The sequence below is a fragment of the Manacus vitellinus genome, unplaced genomic scaffold (genome assembly GCF_001715985.3).
Source record: "Manacus vitellinus isolate BGI_N305 unplaced genomic scaffold, ASM171598v3 scaffold_65_pilon, whole genome shotgun sequence".
Classification (NCBI taxonomy): Eukaryota; Metazoa; Chordata; class Aves; order Passeriformes; family Pipridae; genus Manacus; species Manacus vitellinus.
Window position 1 is genome coordinate 2,518,526 of NW_021940724.1, and position 22,494 is coordinate 2,541,019.

The 22,494-nt window shown below is 45.7% G+C and overlaps 1 protein-coding gene across 1 annotated transcript in view; it reads right to left on the bottom strand.

Moving 5' to 3' along the window:
• Positions 1 to 22,039, bottom strand: part of SFMBT2 (Scm like with four mbt domains 2) — a 108,219-nt gene extending 86,180 nt beyond the window's left edge. Inside the window, exons 1-4 of the mRNA XM_008926888.4 lie at positions 21,927 to 22,039; positions 8,904 to 9,073; positions 4,653 to 4,747; positions 1,060 to 1,300 (exon numbers count right to left, since the gene is read on the bottom strand). Of these exons, the coding sequence (XP_008925136.1) occupies positions 1,060 to 1,300; positions 4,653 to 4,747; positions 8,904 to 9,009 (442 nt within the window). The 5' untranslated portion in view covers positions 9,010 to 9,073; positions 21,927 to 22,039. The remainder of the gene's footprint in view (positions 1 to 1,059; positions 1,301 to 4,652; positions 4,748 to 8,903; positions 9,074 to 21,926) is intronic.
• Between the last annotated feature and the right edge of the window lie 455 nt (positions 22,040 to 22,494).

Here is a 22,494-nt window from a genome sequence, read left to right on the forward strand (position 1 = left end):
TTTTTGTTTTTTTTTTAAACAATCAATCTTGTGTTTATTCAAAACACACAGATCAGAAAAAAAAAGTACGTTCAGCTCAGATTTGGGCATACACAAGGCAGGAATGTCAGCTCTGATTCAAAGATCATGTCTACAGCTCACTTCAGTGGGAAGTCGGGCAACACTTACACCAGAAGAAATCCCACATGGCATACAACTGGTACATGCACTGTTTTCAATGCTCACACGTAACAGGAAGAAAAAGAGTAACTTCAGCAGCAGAATCCTTAAATGAGACTTTTCGTTTATGTATGCACAAGCTGGAGGCTAAATATTCATCTCTTCTTCCCTTGATCCAGAATAAATGGGATATATGGCAGGAATACTTACCAGAAACACTGACAATATGCCTCTGCTTGGAGCTATGTAGTAGTAAGGATACATAGCTGCTATGGTGATGTACATAGTACATATATACATATATAAAACATATATATATTCTTACACACTGGGGATAAATTGTATTATTAACAAACCACTCCACATGGGGCATTTAATAACATACAGCTCTTGCCTTCAGTTTTTGTGCACCTAAGACCTGACAATCAGGACATGCCCTAACCTATAATGACCAAATTTTGCTACCTTTAATCATGTGTATCTACCACTGGAATTAAAAGCTGTCAAAATCTGGCAATGGAAGGTTTTAAACTGAGTGCACGGTAAACTTCTGATTTTGGTCACACCCAAACTGATCTTGCTTATTTTAGTTTGTTCTCACTCTGAGTTTCATCCCTCCTTTCTACGAGAACGGGACAGTTTTCTCCACTAAGTGAAAATCACAGCCTTACAGTTTAGCAGTAAGTTTCCTTGTTAAGACAACACTTCCTACAGAAGCACCTTCTGCTGTCACCAACTACGGCAAAAACGCCTTTGCTAGACGCTGACTGGCAAACTGAATCACCCACTGACCCGTGGGGACATGACCCTGACTGCCCCACCCAACACCAGCTGAGGGTCTGGAACACCCACCCCAGACAAACCGGAGATCCAGAGATTACCAAAACAGCCAGAACTCACCATCTGGAGGCATCAGGACCTTGTTGTTCTGTGTACACCAGCCCACGGGGTGCAGATCTGCTGTCATCACGTCACACCAGAAGTCTGCCCTGCGGTCGTCCCCGTAGCCGCAGTAACGAAGCAGCAAGAGCTGTCCACATGTTGTGATGATCGTAGCCACCCAGTACGTGTCTGGATTGCTCTTGTTGGCCACTTCTAATTTCATCCCTGGTTGGAAACTGCTTTGAAGGCTGATTTCAACCTTGCAAAATGAGAAAGGCGTGGTGTTACCTTTGCTTCTTTGCAGGGAGACCCCCCCCCTCCCCTGATAATGCTGCCCTTAAAGTGCAGCTCCAGGATAGGACACGAGTTGATTTTGCTTCTTAATCGAACCACCTCCTTCACATCTGTCTAAGAAGTTCCATTCCTACTTCACTGGCACATACCCCGTCATGAGAGGTCCCACATGCTCCAAAGAGTCATTCCACGTGCACTACATCTAAGAGAGGAGTGGTACCCATCTTCACTTCCTAAATCTCACAAATTCCTGGGAGAAAGGTGATACAACTCAAATGAGGGATCGTTTCCTACTGCACAGCTCCATCAGGCAAATCATTGGACACATGCAAGGTAGAAAGGCAGGTATGAAGCACCTCTAGGAGTTAAGCCCAACTACAATAACTAGTCATACAGCAACACTGAAGCATCTCTTGAGGCTTGACAAGCATCAAGGGCTGAATGCTCTACCAGGCAGACCAAGTGTTTTCACTGAACCCATCTGCAGCAGCTCAAGCCTCAACTAATTCACCCTCCCAGCACCCTGGTAAATGAGCTATGACCCATCACCTCAAAAAAGTAAATTGTTTAGGTCACTGTCCTGCCACCTGACAAAGATGTCACTTCCATTTACCTAAGCAGTGACAGGTCACATGTAACTTGCCTTAGGACACTGGAGATGACAGTGCACCTCTTTTGGGATACTGCAGGGCCTGCTGTAGGAACAGCATAACTTGTGTTCCAAAGGCCAGTGGGATGTCTCTACCTGTTGTTGATAAAGAAGAGGTGGATGCCAATTCACTGGTTCAGGTGCCAGCCTTGTTTTCAGAAAACCATCCAAAATGTAGCCTGTCACTCCCCACAAGATGTTTAAGGACAGCTTCTTTACAGGTTTATTAGAATCTTATCTGATACTGAAACAAGAGAAACTGTAAATCTGGATAAGCCTGTCTCTGGTTAACTTCTCATTTAAATGACAGGTTTAAATGCCTCTTTTACTCATCGTAAGTGTAACATGGTCTACTTGGTGAACTGAGGATTTCACAGACTTGGGGATGACAAGCTGCTGCTGAAAAAAACAGTCCTCTGGCACGTGAGTAGTGCTCCCTCACTCATCCCACTCCAGCTTCTTACCCAAGGGCTGCCCAGCCAAACCCATTTATTATTTGCAGGTAGCATCACTCCATGTGCCTTTACTTGTGTGGGCACTTCCAGCAGCATCAATACCTGGAGTCACAGAACAGGTGAAAGGGACCTTTGGAGATGGCCCAAGACTGAAGAAGGTCTTTTTAACTGCTTCACTTAGTGATAAGATTGGATCTTGGCTCTTGTGGTGCTCAGGGTCCTCATAAATAACCCAGGGTACAGACTGTCCCGTGCCCCAGTACAAATTTGATCTCCTGGTCCCCTCCAGCACAGACTGGATCTCCTGGCCTCCTCCCAGTACAGACTGGCAGCTGTAGCTCAAAGCACCCAAGCCTGGTAACTGCAGAGAATGATTTATTTGTAGTTTTTCTCCTGTGCTCACCATAACATCAATAAAGTATTCTGGAGGCAAGGAACTCATGACTGGAAATCACAAGAAGAGCGGAATCAAACAGACAGATAACAGAATCCCTCACAGCTTTCAGATTCCTGGTCAGCTCAGGTCTTTTGGAGGATCATTTTTCAGACTGTGAAGCATAGTCACCAAGGACTGTTCTCACAACTAAGTTATCTCATTTCAACAGTCCTGGGATTGAGGTGCTGCTGCAGTCAGCAGGATCAGCAGGATGACTTGGGCATCTCCACGCACCTGAACACATCTTTAAGGCCTTCATGAAGTACAAAACTTTCTGGTTTGGGCCTGGAGCAGAAAACTGGGACAAGATGCTCACTCCAGACAGCTGCTGGATCAAGAATAAACTCTACAAGAAGCATTGCCTGTAATTCTCCAGCATAGAGAATTATGGTCCTTCATCCTGCAGTACTCCACTGCTGTTACAATGAACTCACAATAGGGAATAGAGGACTATATCATTTTTTCAGATCTAGATGAAGGAAAGGTTTTTCATTCCTGCAGCTCCTTAGCCCTACAAAATAAGGTAGAAAATCACTTGGAGACAAGGGTGGTTGGACTAGATCTCCAGATATCCCTTCCAACCCCAGCCATTCCATAACTCTGTGATTAACAGCATGACAGCAGACATCCAAACGAAGACTTCTCTTAAAGCAGCAACAGGTCCTTCAGGAAGGTTCCCTCTCACTGCAGCCCAACTACACTGTCCCCAAAGGACATCTCTGCCAGACAGGACACACAGTGTAAGGCTGCTTCCCACATCTGACGGGTCAGTTAGGAGGATGAACAGCACCATCTTCATGGGATTTGCAGCTGAGGACAGAGAACCACCAGGACTTGTCATGGCTTCACTCAATTGAAGGCATCACAGCACCTTCCCAGCAGGCTAGTTGAATGACAAAGATATCCTGGAAAATCTACCAGTTTGGCCACATGAGCACACCCTTGACTGTGATGAAGAAGTCAAGAATCAGTTTAATTTCTGCCCCATGTCTTCATGTGACATCACACATGTTGAATAGAAGACATTAAACAACTAGTGGTGGATGGAGAAGTTGGTCCCAAACAACAAGATCCTTGATGGGCTCTGCCTGGAGACAGAATCCTTTCTTCAAAGCATGCTCTGATACTCTCCATCAGTAAATATTTCAGAGAATTCAAACGCTGTTTCTACTAAAACAGACCAGAGTCACAGACCATGCTGTAACTACCACAGCTGTCTGTATGATCCGTGTTCACCCAGGAAAAGCACCACCTGCCCAAGAACCTGGTTCTCACACCTCTGAGACAGCATCTCCAGGCAAGAGGCTGAAAGATGGCTTCCTGCAGGCCATGCTGTAATCTAGGGCTGAGTGACCCTGCTAGTCAGTAAATCACGCATTAAAAGGAGCTTTGGAGAAATAAGAAAATTCTTGTAAGATGTACTTCTACTGGTTGGGATGGAGAGCAATAAATGCAGAAGGGGAAATAAATGAAGAGAAAAAAATTAAATGAGTGTATTATAAGCAAAAGGAGAGCAATACAAGCCCTCAAAAACAAAAAATTTCATCAAAAGGCAGACTATAAGGAAGTGGCACAGACAGAGCTCCAAGCCGTGACTGCAAACACACCAAGGTCACCTAACACCAGTTGGGGGGCTATTCCCATGCAGGTTGCCACATATGTGGAGGGATGATTTCTCCCCAGAATGGTCTGACCCCACTTCAGTTCTCCAGGGACCCCCTGAAAACCAGAAGAGGGAACACACGGAACGCCCGCGAGGCTCAGGCAAAGCACGTACGTGTTTGAAGGAGGTGTGGGGAGCAGCACTGGCTCCTGTTTCCTCCAGGAATTCGTCCCAGTTGAAGTCTGCATCCTCAATGCTGGAGCCCTCATCTGTGCAAAGGCAAAAAAAAAAAAAAAAAAAAAAAAAAAAAAAAAAAATGAAAGAAAGAAAAGCAGCCTAAAACACAGCCAAAGAAGGCAAAAGTTATGTCAAAGAGTTCAGGGTGAGAATAGCAACCAGTATAAACATCAACAGAAGGGAAAACAGAAAGTTTGCCTTAAAGATCTGTGTTTTGACCAGCTCTTACTATGCTTTCAGCCGACTTTGGGACTTTAGCAGCCAACACTGAGGTCAGAAATGACTCTGCTTTCATAGCAGTGGGGGAACAAAACTGTCATACACTGCAACAGGCACTTCTGGTCTTTTATTTAGTATTTGATGACTCTCTTGCTGCAAGGGAGGTGGCTGCCTGCCCATTATCACAAGAGTGCAGTGGCCTTGCTTGTGGTCCAAAAGTGGGTCATCCAGTACTGTTAACTCCAGCAGTGCCCTGGTGATAATATGAGAAGTTGCTTCTGTTGGTCGAGCAACAAGTGGAACAAACACCCCAATCCTTGGGGCTGGGGAGCCCAATTTTCAGTTCTGCCACCCTTTCTCTCCTTCCTCAGCATCTCTCCACTCATAAATCTCAGACAAGGTCCCCATGCCTCCCTCCTCCCCTAGATGCTCTTCCCCAAATCCTCCAGCACCCCTCACTAGACCACTACTGCCTTCTTGCTCCCTGCACTTGTTCTTGTCCCATTCCAGATTTGGGGCTCTGCATCATGTCTCCCCATCCCACTGCTGCCCCACATGATCTTTCTCCACAGGGAAGGACTTGACATGACTACTCTTTCTTTTATTTCTTTCTTTATAACTGCACTGAGCAGAGCCAAGGCCCCAAACCATTGCTGAAACACACGGAGAGCAATAATTAAAAATAAATCTTCTTTTACTTACAGAAAATCAGCCAAATCTGATTGTTTTCATTTTGTTCCCAAGCAATCTAGCAAGCCCAGTTTCATCCCCAGAGCAAAAATATTTACAGTCTGGCAATGAGCTCTTTGCAATAAGCATTTATCAGGCAAACTCTGCAAGACCCTTTACCTGCCCAAACATTCATCAGTGTGGTCATGATGTAATTAAAGTGACTCATGACAAACTGAATTAAGAACCCTCCCCAGACAGTTTTATGAAGAAAACGGCAGGGTTAATTTATTGCAATTATTGCTATAGGTCTCTAGTTTTCAGGACCAGAAAATTATGCTGTGCAAAGGGAATCTCTCATTATTAATAGGGGAAGACATAGGTTTTTATTTGCTGCCTATGGCGCCAGGCATACATAGATGAGGGGGGGGAAAGGGGATAAGAAGAGAGTTTTTTGAGACAGAGCTGGTGGAGGGTAAAGAGTCTGGGAGTCCAAAGCAGAGAGTTGAGCTGTCAATGCTGTTAAACACTTCCACACTGCTGCATCAAACTCAAATAACCTGCTTAAATATGAAGATGTAAATCAACACTTAACTCCAGTGATAAAGTGGCTACCAGATGACTCTTCAACTCAGCAAGACAAGAAATAACCCAACCCCATGATTACAACACAAAAATAGACAAATTCAACACAGAATAAAGACTGGGCTTTGTTTTGATTTTCTGCAATCATTGCAAAAACCTTCAGGCACAGAAGCTGGCTCTACTTGAGATATTTGATCCAAAATCAGGGGTTTGTTCAGCCTTGACTGAACAATAAGCCACAACTCAACCATAAGGTAGGAGCTTGGTGCAAAAATTCCGTATCATGCAGGCAAGCAATTTAGATGAACAGGGATATTTTGAAGCCTCAAGGCCTCCTACCCTATGGAATTAATGTTACAGAGAAGAGCCAGGTGCAGAGATTTCAAAGGCTGAGCCTCTAAAATAAAGTATGTTAGTCCCTGAGTAGATGGGCAGATATGCTTATCTATCCCAGGCTTAAAATTGCTTAAGCAACTTTTTACCCTGAGCACAACCAATCTCCATCCCACTAAAAGTCAAAAGCATTTGACATGAAAAGCTTAAAGTGCATCATCCCCTCTGCCTGGTTGCTCCCTACTCCTGTGTATCCCCTCTGCCTGGTTGCACCACATCTGTGTATGTGGTGTTGGGATGGGCTGCTCGATAACCCCAAGGACATCTTCACCTCAAGATATCTGACATCAACAGGACATTTGGAACAGGCTGTCCAGGGCAGTGGTGGAGACATTTAAAAAACATGCAGATGTGGCACTTGGGGACATGGTTTAGTGGTGGCCTTGGCAGTTCTGGGTTAATGGCTGGACTCGATGATCTTAGAGGGTTTTTCCAACCTGAATAATTCTGTGATTCTATGACTTTCAGGGCAGCCCTGGGCTCTCCTTCCTTCTGCTCAGGTACTTCTGTTTCAGAGTATGAGCCACTTCCCTCAGCCCATGATGCTCTTTGTATAGTCTCAATTTTTATTCTTGCTTTTGCTCTAACCTGCCGTGTGAGTCAAGGCAAGTGTCTCCTTTTCTCCAGCCTTCCTCAGCAGTCTTATGGGAGGAAGCCATTCCACAGAGCAGTGGGGGCAGAGATTTTTACTCAGTTCAGTATATAATCTCCGGCCCTTACAAGGAGTGATGTCTCCAGGGAGTCCAAGTCTTCTCCAGAATTCAGCAATAGCTTTTTAGTAACGTTACCACAAAGATGCTATTTATGGATGCATCAAGTCCTCCTGTACTTCATGCCCTCATTAACCCTGACCTACTCTGCCACACACCAACACAGAGAGACTCACTGGCCCCACTGTTCCCACAGCTCCACCGGCAGGCTCATCCCCAGGCAGTCCAGCAAAACTCACAACAGCACCTGTTCAAAAAAATATCACCCAGATCTCTCCTTTCTAAACCCAAACAGAGAGACTTCAGGACCCAGACAGGAGGCAGAGTGAGAGCTGCAGCCTTCCCTCCCTGTCAGCTCATTTCTCTCTGACACATCACCCGTCTGGCTTCTCCATCGTGTTTTATCTGCAGACTTTATCAGGAAATTACTTTTACAAGGTCTGTAAAAATAATGTCAGAGCACTCATTCATCACAGCATCAGTGGTTTATTTTGCTTCATTTCATCACAAAGAATTTTGAAGGGACTGTATGTTTCCAAAATGTTTTTCTTTTAAAAGGACTTTTAAAATGGACTTTGTTCCCTGCTAGAAATCTGTAAGGGACGGGGGATCCAGAGCAGAGGCAGCCTGGCCCAGGGATGAGACCAGCCCAAAGGACCCAGCACCACCCACACGTATAATAGGACTGCACACAAATCTCCTCATCCATCAGAAAAGCCCAACTGCTGAGGAGTAGAGGACACCCTGAAAGGTGATAAATTTGGCCTTAGACCTATTTTACATATCAGCTCCTTTTCCAATTATTGGTACTTAGGTCCAGAGCTTTTTGTTAATGAAAGAGTCAAGGCTGGCTGGCTCACAATACAGGATGTATAAACAAGCCCAGGATGGCAAATAAAATCAACAAGTCATTATCTGTGAGCCTCTCAATGGCTTTAAAGTGCTCATCCATTGACACTATAAAAATACAACTGTTCCAGCTGTTACCAGCTTCCCAAGATGTTTGGCTATGGGAAATAAAGGAGAAAAAAAACCTTAAAACCTGTGGCTCCAGAAACATGGATTTTTCACAGACTTCAATGAAGGAGAACACATTTGTAGCAAATTGCTTAGACATCTTATTCATAGCACAAAGATACATTCATGACTCTGAGTGAACAAAGAACTGAAATGCTTTAGTAGTTAACACACCAAATGTGCAGAGAGGGGGGACAGACAAGTACCTGATCAACCACAAACCTCCAGCATGGCCACGGAAGAGTCACCAAGACCCATATTCTCAAAGAAATTCAGGTACCACCAGCCAGTTCTTCTCATCCCAAACCAGTGTCTACAGTTGGACAACTGAATCTCATCCTAGAGGCTCCCACCACCCTCTCATGGATATAAATGGATCCAGTGGTGACTAAATCTGGCTGCAGTACACGAACCCCGCCTCAAGAGAGGAGTCTGCATCACATGAGCTACCAGGATTGAGATGTTCTCCTCTGCCCCATCTCCTCTTCATCCCCAGTGGGGACACACAGGAAGCTCCAAATGGCAACTCAACCCAAAGTCACAGCTGGAGGGCTGCAACAGTGACAACAACCCAAGGGGGTGAAGGGGAGCTCACCTGAATCAAACTGCTCCCTGTTGCCGTTTGCTGGGCTCTGACCCTTCTCTGGGGAGAGATGCTGGGTCTCTCTCATGGTGGCAATGAAAGATGCCCTCGTCTCCATGGCTCAGAGGAAAAGGCTTTGCCTTCCTAATTCATCCTGCAGCAGGGAGTGCCTGGAGGACAAGCTAGAAGAAAAAAGAAAAAAAAAACAATGAGTGGTTTGTTCTACCTACACCAACCTCTTCCCTCAGCCTTTCCTAGTGGTTTTCATGTTATCCCATCTTGATACAGTTGGACTTCATGACCTTAGAGGTCTTTTCCAACCTAAACAATTCTGTGATTCTCTGACTGTAAGCCTTTGATCCCACTCTCATCTCCAAGCTGACCCTAGAGGTGGATGAAAACCACAACAAAGGATCTTAGTGGCAATAATATCATAACAGCAATAATAATAATAACAACAGAGAAGATTATAAGGTAATAAACAGCATCCACAGGCTTCACATCCCAAAGTTCACTCCTGCTCCCAGTACCACCAATAGAGAGAGAAGGACCAGCCCACAGGGTGGTATAACCCTTGCCAAAAAAAAAGGCAGGAAATGTCAACTCAACTACCCTCCAGCAAGTCCAGCCCTTGGCTTACAACGTTTTGGTGGCTAACACTGTGTGAGATGTATCTCCTGCTCCACAAATATTCAAACTTCCAAAGGGGGAGATTTCTGATAATGAAACGGAAGAAACACAGAAGAGAAAATACTTGGGAGCAACTGGAATAACTAGAAAATGAAATTCAGCAGGTAAAATGCAAATATCCTAGTGAAACAGTGCTGGCTGCAACTGTTTATTGAATGAAGATGGACCTAAAGTAACTGTACCAGTTAGTAACATGCAGGGTGGCAAATACTAACTCATTTTAAATTGGGTTATGTTGGCAGAGGAGATTCTTCCAGAAGTAATGACCCTAGTAAACACAAAGTGGAATAAAAACACACAAAAATGAAAAATTATATGAGAAAAGGCATACAGGCTTACCAGATCTTACATCAGACACCAGACTAAATGAGAACTGTATTTCTAGCTACAGTAAGCCACCAGACAAGCAATACCCTGGGATACACCTTTAAGAGTAGATTAAAAAGAACTCCAAAGTGAGCTTTTCAGTAAAAACTCTCCGAGATGGTGATAACTTATGAGGTGTCAGAGCAGGACTGAAAAAGAGAAACCAAGAGCTGGGATTATGGGCACAGAGGGAGCCAGCTATTCACACGAGATATGCTAAAGCAAAGACAGAGAGTAGGGAAGGTGTGTGCCCAGAATATCCAATGTGGAAAACTGGTCCTGCTTATTAGTGGATGCCTCCAAGACCAGCATGGCAGAGAGGACTGTGATGGCAGCACCAGCGTCAAATGCTCGACAGGAAGTGTGACTAAAAGTAGGAAAAAAGTTTACTGCCCAGGCAAAGCAGGAGTAATAAGACTGTAAAAATATTATGGGATTTTTTCAACTTTTACTACTCTGGAGGCATATTCTAGAAGACTGGATATGGTGGTTATAAAACAGAAAGAAGGAGAGTGTTCTGTCCTAGATTTTTCATTCCCAGTTTTTAAGGCCGTTCCAATGACAATTTTAAAGAAGAAATGCACGTGTGTGAGCAGCTATAGGAGGAACTGAAAAAGATGAGAAGCACGTCAAGTCTAAGTGTGTCCATTAACTGGGACTGTCTGCTGGAGCGATCACAACTGCAATTAAATCATGGGTGTGCACAAAGCATCCCTGGTGGAAGCAAATTACCAAGGCAGGTGATGCAATCCCTCCATCAGCAATTTGTGTTCCCCACCCCAAAGGAACCTGCTAAGGAAAGTTAAAAATTTAAAAATTGAGATCATAAATCAGCTCACAGCAATATGGTTGTTGGTCTCTTCATAAAGTGCTCAGTATACTTTGAGCACTCCACAAATAATAATCATCCCTTCCCCACTGCAATGACCACCACAGCATTTCATCTTTATTCTTTGTTGACATGAGACTTGCTAATGAATTAAGTGTATTATATACTACGAGTTATTTTGAGTGCAGCTAACCTCAGAACATACACATCACTCATCCCCCGTGTATATTAAGTTTCAATTAACTATGAAACTCAAAGCAATCAGTTTACCGAAAGCCAAAAAAACGTTTCTCCTGTGGTAGAGAATACTTCCGTAAACATCATTAATAATAAATTAGTTAAGTATCAGGATTTTACATCAAGTTTGTTAAATGGGAGAGGAGGGGAAGTGTCAGTTTAAGCTAAACCTTGGGTGGACTCAGCTGTTTTCATTTTTGCCTAGGAACAGACAATGATGGAAGGCAACCTGGCTCTACTAAAAAAATTCAAAGAACAGAAACAGAGAGATCAATTTAAACACAACAAATCCATCATTTTAAAGAGAACTCAAGGGTAACAATATAAATACCAGGAAGAAACATAAGCCTCTTGGTACTGTAGTTGAATCTTGTGACACTCCTGTGATCCTGATAAAACAAAGTTATGAGGTGATAAAACGCTGAAGGTGTCCAATCAGACAACAACAGTATTTGCTTTTTCTTATGCAGTCAAGCCCCAGATCTGCCACCAAACCTGGGCAGATGAGAGGGGTTCATTCCCCTGGATCAGGGAATTTCCCCCGATCAGAAATGGAAAATGGATGGGAAAATCAGCAGGAACCTGCCCGAGGTGCCTGCAGAACGACTGGGATCCACCCTCAGTGGCCACATCTGGGGCTGGGTTTGAACCCACTTCAATTAAAAGGGGGAAATGAAGAATCTCTTAGCCAGATTCAGCAACATCATCAACATTTTTGCTTTTTAACTCTATTTTAATCTATTTTTTGCTTAAGTTATGGACAACTTACTGGTTTTAAAATGTCATATCGAGAGCACCCACATCCCAAGAAAACTGGATCTTTCAGAGGCTGTAGTTTGGCTTCTTATTTTGGGAATAACTAGTTTACTAGTTATGGTAGGAGAGCACTTTAGGATTTTCCCAATACTATGTGACAACAAAACCAAACTCTTATGCAAACACAAGCTTCAAAATAGCTCTGAGCTTTGGTGTTGATATAACTAACTAGCAAAGAAAGCTGACATAGGGTATTAATTTTTCACTTCTTATTAATTGCTGCTAATTAACACTTCAAACAGAGTCCCCAGCCATACTTTTTAACAGTAGCACACTGGCTGGCCTGCAATCAACATTACACAACTGTACAGCACACACCACTGTACTCCAATTCCTCTGTCAGTCTGAAGTCCACTGGAAACCAAATGAAGGACCACAAGCCACATTGCCAGCCTGTAAACCAGGGGATGGGAAACAACATCAGAAGAGGCTCAAGGTGACATTACACTAGGCAGGAGCACAAAGCAAAATACTATGAAATGCATTTGAAAGAGCAGGGAGGGGGGGGAAATTCCTGGTTTCAGATCCCTTGTTCATTGTTTCTGCACAGTGGTGGTTCAAACCGATCCGATTCTTCCCCCACGCAGCTCCCATTCCCTTGGCATTTAATTCAGATCCAGGCTCTTAATTCACAGGCAGAAAAAGGCAGCCAATATAATAAAGAATCTCTTTTATTTCCTTCTTCCCACGGCTGTCAGTCTCAGCCCTGCCTTTATCTCCAACGCGCTGCCTCGTCATTGTATCAATATTGGCTCTTTGTACAAGCGCCAGCCTTGGCTTCCTCACACCATTTCACACTTCTCATCTCCTCTCGACTCCATCCTGGTTTTCTTTCCTTTGGAAGGTCCCCTACCCACACACAAATCCTTCCTTAAAGTTATTCCTGAAAAACTTACTATCTCCCTCCAACGTATGCTCGGTTAATCGGGATCGACATACAAAAGGCAGGCTGCTGGAACAGAGGATGCAAAAAAGATCCTGCAGCTTTGAAACTTCCTGCCCAGACAGTGCATCAGGTATGCCAATGTAATGCTGAGTCCTGAATGGTGGAGAAGCGGAAATTCCACTGCCTCCTCCAAAATTTAGTAACATTCCTTGACTTGAGATGGTCCCACCTCTCAGTATGGAGCCACCTGATGAGTGCAGAAGGGCTGCAGTTATCACAGGGCTGCAGAATCACAGAATGCTTTGGGTTAGAAGGGACTCAGAAGGATCACCAAGTCCAACTGCTGGCCCTGCACAAGACAACCCCAAAAATCACACCAAGTGCCCGGAGTGTTGTCCAAATGCTTCTTTAACTCTGTCAGGCTTTGGGCCATGGTCACCTCCCTGGGGAGCCTGTTCCAGTGCCCAACCACTCTCTGGGTAAGGAACTTTCTCCTAATATCCAACCTAAACATGCCCTGACATAGATTTACACCGTTCCCCTGGAAGTCAGGGAACAGTAAGGGCTGCCAGCACAACCCTGTGTCCTTGGTGAAGAGCCCCTGCCAGGGATGTGGCTGGTGGGAGGGTGGGTCCATGAGCAGCTCGGGGCTTACTGAATTTCTGGAGGTTGACCCTGGTTACATAATTGGGTTTTTTCCAGCCCAGTTGGAGGGAAGCTGAACGCGGGGTGGCCCCAGCAGACTTTCTTGTTGAATGCATCTGCTGATTCCACCCAAAGGCAGGCCCTACCATGAACACTTTCATGTAGCCTTTACCATCTTCGAGATTTTGCAGGACCGCGAGTGAAAACATCGCTGCAAAGCAGTCAAGGAATCCAGTTGTCCCCTCTTCCATCCTACTTCCAGAACACATCTTTTTTTTATGCCACCCACCTGGCCAAGTGGTAAAATGGGGACCCCTACGCCTAGAGCAGATGAAGCAATTGCCAAGGTAGGACACAGGTGATGCTGGACCAGGTCCTGACTCCATTGTCAACTTCACCTTGGGCATTTTCCAGAAAATCCCAATGAAACAGCACTACAAGCAACGTGGAGCAGGGTGAAGGGGGACTCAATCCTGTGGGACACAATCTAGGATGCACTGCTAGTGGCAGGCCGCCCCAACAATCACACCCCCGAGCATCTGCACAACCTGCCACAACATTCACACCCCTGAGCATCTGCACAATGCAATGGAGGCTCATTCAAAAGGGCTATTGAACACATCAACTAAGTTTTACCTCCTAGAAAAAGGGCCTGTCTCTCCTCTCAGACAAAGCACCAATTGGAAACCTTTTAAGGACTATTTCTTCCAAATTCCTGGGGTTTTTTTTAATTATTTATTTGAGAGCATCCCTTGCCAAATGTTTTCAATTATATCAAGTGACAATTTCTCTTTCATATTGAAGACCCCACAGGATTTTATTAAGGGAAATTTACTGCTTTGAACAGCTCTGTGTTGTACTCTGGGGTGGAAGAAACAAATCCCATATAATCTGGAGAACTAGGAATGTTCACAGTATTCAAATATATAAAAACCAGCTGAATGAGGAAAGAGTATAATCTGTTTTCCACTTTCTTAGTGGATCGAAGAGGGCAGCTTGGATTTAAACTGTAGGACGGTGGGACATTTGATCTGGGCATAAGAAGAAATCAGTGATGGTGAATCTGGTGAAGAAGTGGGATAGATTGTTGGAAGGCCACAGAGTCTTGCTTTTTGGAGGGGTCAGGATGCTGATCTGTCCAGAAACAGATCTTGGTACAGTTAATTGTGCCCTGGGGTAAGAGATGGTCTGTACAAGCCATGGAGGTCCCTTCCAGTCCTCCTACTCCAGCCACTCAGCAGGGCTGATCTTTCTGCTCTTCAAGTCAGCATTTGTGCAGCAGCACAGAAAATAAATGGCTAAGCCTGGAGGGGAAACATGAAGAAACAGGAAACTAGGAAACCACCAGAGCAGGGATGGTCTGGATTGTCCACTTCAAAGCCAAAAGGGACAGAAACCAAACTTTTCTGAAGATGAGTGGTGGAGAAGGGATATATGCAAGGTGGTGACAGCCCTCATAACTCAGCTGGTCCTTGTTCTCCTCTCATCCTGCTCTGGTGCCAAATGCCTCATACTTTTTATGCCAACAGAGACAAACCCACTTCACAAAGCAATTTTCTCATCCTCCCTACCTGGCACACTCCAGAGCTCAGGATACACACAGAGATAAATGGCAGTAAGATAACAGAAAGTAAAATAAACCTAATTAGAGACTCTTAACTTGTTTACAGCAAAAAGCCCCGCAGTATTAAGAAAAGAAATAAGACAGATGACAGGCAGACACACAGACTTGGGTACACATCCCACTCTTGGCTGTCTTATGCATAAGTATAGACCAGGACCTACAGATGGACTGAAGGTAAAAACCCGCCACACTGAAGGCTACATCAAATCTCTGAATGAAATGAAGGGCAATTTTTCATTAAATTTTCCTTCTTGTGAGTGAGCTGGATGTTTTAACCATGGAGAAGAAGGCATTACTGTTCCATCTGTATCCTGCCTTCTCCCCTGTGAACCCCAGGCATCCCCACCTTCAGCATTCCACAAAGCACACGTATCAAGGAGAGGGAGGTCATCACATACTAATCCTTCCTGTTTCCGGCTGTTCTGTCACCTACTAGGTGGCTGTCACCTTCTCCACGACTCAACAGGCAGTTTCCATGAGGTTGACCCTATTTTGGTAGAGCATTTCTACTCATTTTAAGTACCCAGCACACACAAACTACTCGAGAATAAGGCATATTTAAGATTAGGCATCTTCTGTAGCTCTCAGGGACACAAAGAAGGTTGGGTCAACGTCCCCAGTGCCCTTCACAGTAGGAAAAAGAACTGCAAAAAAGCAGCACAGCAACCACCTGCAACATGCTAGTCTTCTCCCCCCTCTGTGTTTGAAACCAAGCCAAACTCAGGAAGCCTTTCAGATGGGTAGCTTGAAGACAAACAGCTGCTTATCATCCTGAGACATCTCATCTTGTTAGGTAAAGCCACAGAATCATAGAATGGTTTGAGTTGGAAGGGACCTTAAAAATCATCTTGTTCCAACCCCCATCATCTGATCACCTCAAAACACCAGCCACATGGATCAAATCAATCAGTCAGACCCCCTGAGTGGGACCAATCAGCCAAATGATAGAACTCACCCAGCAGGAAACACAAAACACTGTTTTCATGGACTTAATTTAGAGCCCAATTCAAAAGTCCCTCATCAGTCAAAATTCCTGTTGTCCAGGGCAATCAGTTCCGCCTTCTATGTCTCTGCAGCAGTCAGAGCCATTTTCAAAAAAAACCCAAAACCACAAGATGTAAACCAGAATCCAGCAAACATCTGCCATCTGATTCCAACACTTTTTATGAAAAATGACATTTCGGGTCTTGGCAGTGTTCGGTTCACTTAAACAGCACAGTTGATCAGCACTTGGGCTTAGTCCTACACATGCTCACATCCCTGTCAGTGCTTTACATCCAGAGGCAGCTTCACTGATGGACAGGATTTGCCAAAAAAAAAAAAAAAAAGGAGAACCAGCCCTCACAGCCATCCCCAGCCACCCCTTGGTACAACAGCAGGAAGAGGAGGACTGTTCTTTCTGCCAAGCACGTAAGGGCAGCCAGCAGACCCCTGACAAGGTCTATCCAGAACCAAATTCCACAAGACAAGACATTTTAACTCAAGAGTCCTACAAGTCATATTTACATGGCTAATTCCGCCCAATTTCTCTGAGAAAAAACAAACGTGAACTGCTCCAGGACATCCAGGTTTAATTCCCCATCATCACTCATCCAACAGAGCATCTTGGAGTCTGGTCTTACACCTGCACTGAGCTCCCACCCCTGGACCTTGCTCAAAACATCTTCCAAGAAACAGTTAATTATTACTTTTTCCTGTCCTTTCTTTAAAGTGGTATTTTTAATGCACTCAGGAAAGCTATTGCTTTCTACTCAGAAGTCTCCACAAGGAACTTATGGCCCCTTAGACTCTAAGAACCTTCAACCTGTGGTTGCCTTGTCAGATCTCCCACACTGCAGGGGCAAGGATAATGTAACCTCCTGGACTTTATTGGAGGGAATTCACCTTCGTTGCCAAGCCAACAAACGCAACACTTTCTAATAACTTATATTCAAATTGGGTCTCAGGACTTTACCCAGGAAAATAGGACTCTCTTGCACAAGTCACCCAGTGATGTTAAGAGCATTAATCATGAAAGCAAGAATCATGAGTGAGAGTAAAAATAGCAAAGATTCTGCACATATCTTTTTTTAAGCCTCACACCTACTCAGAATTGATCTCTTGGTCAGCTCTCAAGAACTGCCTGAGGTGGGTTTTTTCTTTCTTTTTATTACTATTTAATTTTAGAACAACGCTTCTGATTCATAAAAATGGGAGTAACCGTGAACACATTTTCCAAATCAGCTTTCCCAAGAATGCTTTGTTTAGGTCTTGCAAAAGGTCAATCTCAAAATAAACTTTTTCAGGAGTTTTTTAAATGCCAGTGATGGAGTCTTTGCTCTTATTTCTGTATTTTCCTATTTTGCAGCTCAAACCTTTTTAATCACTGTAGTAGTCATACCCTAGACACAGAAGATGCAGGAAACAGGAATCTTTTGGCAAAAAAAAAACCCCACAGGATGGATCTGACTGGTTTCATCAGGATCTGTCATTCAAAGATCAACAGTTTCACATGATGAGTTTCAAATACTGAAAAGGTACCATTGGCTACTCTAATCCTAAAAAAAAAAACACCCTGCTATCAGGGACCACATGTTACAATGACAGAACAAACTCATTTGCAAGTGGCATCACTATTATCAATAGCAAAATCATTTAATTTTCAGCATTTTGGACCCTGCTGCACCAGCTGATACACTCTGTGCCGATATTCATGGTAATAAAATACTTCTGACACCTTCAGGTCATCTAAAACATGGGCCCTGTGGTCACCACATTAGTTTTTCTCTGTGAACCCTCAGAAACTCACCTCTGTCTGCTCTGCTTCAAGTTTTGGCTACTTGTCTCACGTTCTGAAGCTTTCCACAACTCCTTTGTCACTTGGACACAGCCAGGGACCAGCCACCTCCTTCAACCACCACCACCCTTGTAAATCTCCTCAGATTCCCTCCATGCCCTCACCCCACACTAACATGAGTTTAGCCAGCAAAAGGTCCTTGAGGAAGCACAGAATGGTTTGGGTTGGAAGGGACCTTAAGGATCATCTCATGCCACCCACCCCCTGCCATGGGACACCTTCCACTAGACCAGGTTGCTCCAACCCGGCCTTGACCACTTCCAGGGATCCAGGGGCAGCCACAGCTTCTCTGTGTAACCAGTGCCAGGGCCTCCCCACCCTCACATTCGAGAAATTCTTTCTAATATCTGCTGAAGAAACAAGGCACCTTGTCTACCATGTCCTGTCCTTCAGCAAGGTAAGGTCACGTCCCCTCACTGACGTTCTCATATCAGGCCAGCATCCCATGGCTCTGAAAGGCCAGAAACAGTGACTCAAAATACATGTATGTCTTTCATGGCCCACAGCTCAGCACAGCACAAGCCAAGGGTGGGGGAAAAGCATCCTCAGCCTGAAGAGTTGATGCTTGTGGTGTTTATTTTATTTCTAGTAACACCACCATAAAGTTTTAATAAATACTTCATTAAAACATCAACTGCCTGTCCAGCCAGTCAATTATCACTCATAATCACAGCTATATAACTATACACTGTCTTCTACAGATGTTCCTACATCTGTGCAAAACACACTCTCCACCTCTGCCACATGTAACATCTGTTGAATATTTGTAAATGTTTTCTCAATATATAAATGAAATTATACCATCTTGCTTATAATGTATTTTCTGTCCCGCTACACTGTGCACTCCTTAAATCATCCAAAAGGTATTTCCTTGCTGTTTATAGTGTACTGGTCTCTCGATAGCTCTTGGCTGTATCTATTTAAATGGCTTTTAGATTTTCACTTAGTTACAGATTACACCGAGCCTCCATCTTATCACAGGAGTTATTAGGACCTAATCCTTTATAAGCACTGAATTTATTAGACTTGTGAGAATATTTTCTTCCCTCTCATAAATAATCTGTTGGAGAGAGGGGGGGGAAAAGAGGAGGAAAAAAGCCATTGGCATCCCTGCTCACCCAGGCAACAGTCCCAACCCCAGAGAGAAAACCTGCCTCATCTGCTTTTCCTTTGCCACTAGCAAGGGAAATCAAATTTGTTTTTACCTAAAGGCTTCTAGGGAGGGAAAACAAACTGCACTAAATCCTGGCCAGCACCCATCTGCTACTGCAGGAAGAAACTCCTCGGAGGAGGTTTGCCTGGTACAACCAGAGCTAACCCTATTGCACCTCACTGGTGCTGAAGGAGGGGTCTGCCTGGGGTCCATGCAGCAACAGAACGCCCCTCTCCTTGAGGGAAACAGGAGCAAAGAGGTCCCATAAATACAGTCCCTTTGGCTTGTGTGGTTGTCCCATGGCAAAGAGACAAGAGCAGGGGGCATAGGGGGTCACCCCACCCGGGGTTGGGTGTCAGCTGCAGAGCCTCAGACAGGCAATGCTGACACAAAGCAAGGTGCTCCCATCAGAGAGGGCAGTTTGCAAGGGAAGAGCCATTTCAAGCTGCTTTTTCCATATTTAAGTAGGTCCCTCCAAGGCAAAGGGGAAAAAGGTGAACTGGGGGAAAAGGGATGAGACCCTAGGTACAGAGGGATCTCCAGGGACCTCCCTCCAACTCCACATTCCCATCACACAACCAGGTGAAGCTGCTTCTCTGCTCAGACACCAGGTCACTGCTACACGACTTTCTTCCCCAGAACACCAGGGGCACAGACTGATTTTAAAAACAAAGCTGTCCTGTCCAAGGGGAGGCAGATTTGGGGATGGAGAGATGCATGACAGGGGGGCAGAGCAGGGAGGTACGTTCCCATTTTGGCTCCATCGCTTCCCACCCCACAGAAAACCCCACCAGCTGACACCACTCCACTGCAGCTCTTGGATTTTGCCACCCAAGTCCCACCAGTCTGACAGCTGCCTTCCAAGCCCCTCTGCTTGTAATAAATGCTGTTTTCTGCTATTTTGATAAGAAATCACAATTTTCCCTAGGTCTGCTCCTCTGCCCCCTCTGCACCACATCCTGCAATGGGAGTTCCCTGAGCCGCTAGCTTGGTCCTGGGAGGGGCTGGAGAAAGGAGGGGGAAAATGGGTGGGAAGATGGATCAGAGCCCTTTTGGAATGGGAAACCTCACCCTGAGGTGTGCAAAGAGTGTCTCCAAGCGCTCCTGCTAAATGAAATCATGGTGGGGAGCATCTTCAAGAGGCACAGGGAACTGGGCTGGCAGATCAGCTCTTCCCCCGCTCCAGGATCCTCCCTGGCTCCTCCATCCCTACCCGGGCACTGACAGCCTGCGATGCTGGGAGCATCCCATCGCCTCCCGTGCCACAGAACATCGATGCTCCAAAGTTAACACCTCACGACCCACGGTGAAACAACTCCGGAACACCAGCAACGAAGTGCTCCCTGCACGGGATCAGGGGAGTTTCTCCTGCCCCCGAGGCAGCCTCGCTCCTCCACTCCCTCGGAAAACACATTTGGAAAAGGCAGCCGGGGAAGGGCACGAACTCCCCGAAAACTCCTCGCACACTCATTCTCTTGTTTTGCTAAAGCTGCGATTCGCCTCCCTCGCTGCGGGCTTTTAAGCGTCCCTCTGCAAAAGCGACGCTGGTTGCACCGCTAAAGTCACTTGTTTGCAGCCCAAATTTCCGTGCAGAGCAAATTCCACAGCGCTTCTGCTGAACAACAGCAAAAAAACCCACCCCAGACATCCCCAGCTGACTGCGCCCAGGAAGGCTTGACAGCTCCAACAGGACATCTCATCCCACGACACTGTCTACTGTTAATGCAAAATAAATCAGCGCTCTGCCTCCCGGCATTTTTTTTTTTTCTTTCTCATGGAACGTCTGCAATTTTGGCATTCAAAGGCAAATCGGCCGCGCTCCCAACTCCGCAGGTCCCTTCCCAGCACACACAAATGCCCGGTACTTTTCCCACCACCGAGTCCTGGGGCGGGGGGAGGACGGCGAGGATGGATCCCATCCTCATCCCTCCGCATTAATCCACCAGCGCACCTCTCCGAGCAACAAAAGAGAGTTGAACCCAACGTGTGGCACCTCGCCTTTCCTCTTTTCCTCCTCTCAAAATGTTTATTTTCAGTTTTTAAAGACACCTTAACCCGCCATGTTGAGAACGAGCTTTATAAATATTCATTTACCGCAGTTCGGAAGCGCTACGGGAAAACACGTCTAGATCAGAGCTGCATATTTTGGCAGAGCTGATCGCTTTCTTCTCTTTTCTCTCTTTTTTTTTTTTTCCTTCCCTCTCGCCTTTTGCAGCGGCTATTTTTTTTTTTTTGGTCCCCTTTCCCCCGCAGATTCAGAAGAAACCCACCCGCACACCCCAAATAACTCTTGTCGCGATGTGCGTGAGCCTTGTCAATTTGAAAGGAGGTCGCGCAAGCGTTTGTCAGGAGAGCAGAAAAACGATGGGTATTACTTTAAAAAAATTTTTAAATAATTAAAATTTAAAAAAAAAAATAAGACAAGGTGGGGAAAAGGAAGAGGACAGGATAAAAAGGGGGGAAAAAAAGAGAAGAGGACGAATAAAGAAAAAGGGGGGAAAGGGAAAAAAAAAAAGGAAAAAAAAAAAAGAAATGAGAGCATCTAAAACGCGATCCGACGAGGTAAAAAGAAACCCCCTGCACGCTCGTGGTGAATCTCACAGGCACCGCAGCCCCGCCCGTGATCCCCCCGTCGTGCCCAGCCCGGGGAGCGGCTCCGAGCGCCGGTCCCGGCCGGGGGCTCAGACCCAGCCGCCCGCCAACACTTCCCCAACAACTCCACCGCGTTTTCCCCTTTGGAAAAGATGGGAAAAAAAAAAAACAAAAACACGCCCATCTCCCACGTTTGAAAAAAAAAATAAAATACTTTTGATACATTTTGAGAGAGGGGAAGAGACTCCCTCCACCCGAAGCGCTGCAAAACCCGACAAATAAAATAAAGGGAAACGCCAGCCGGGAGGGTTTGGGGAAGGGATGGTGGTGGTGGGGGGGAATGCAGATCGCGGTGCCTTACCTGTGCGAGTTTGGGTTATTTTGGGGTGTTTTTCCCCGCGGCCAGCCCCCCGCGGAGCGATGCGCGGAGCGGCGCGGAGTGGAGCACGCCCGTCCCTATCCCCGTCCCCGTCCCCGCGCCCGCACCCGCGGCACACTCATTCCAATATGGCATCCGCGCAGTGCGCATGCCTGCCGCTCTTTTTAGGGCTTTTTCTTTTTTTTTTTTTTGTTTTATTATATTATTATAATATATTTAGCGAGCCAACTCCTCCGGTGACCTTTGCGCAGCTTTCAAGAAAAGGAATTGAGAAAACCCACGAAAGCATCGCACGGGGCATCCAAACACCATCACACCTCCCTCACGCCGCTGCGGCCCCGCGGGTTGCCTCCGCGCCCCCCGAGCGCGCCTTCCGGCAGGAACGTGGGATCAATTAGCGGGGGAGGAGCTGGTAATCCACGCGTGGAGGGATGAAATCCACGCGCGGGGTTGATGGGTCGATGCCGCGGTTCGGCCGCGCTCCGCGGTGCGGGGCAGCGCGCAGCGGGGACACGGGCTGGCCGCCCGCGCCTTAAATGCCATAAAATGC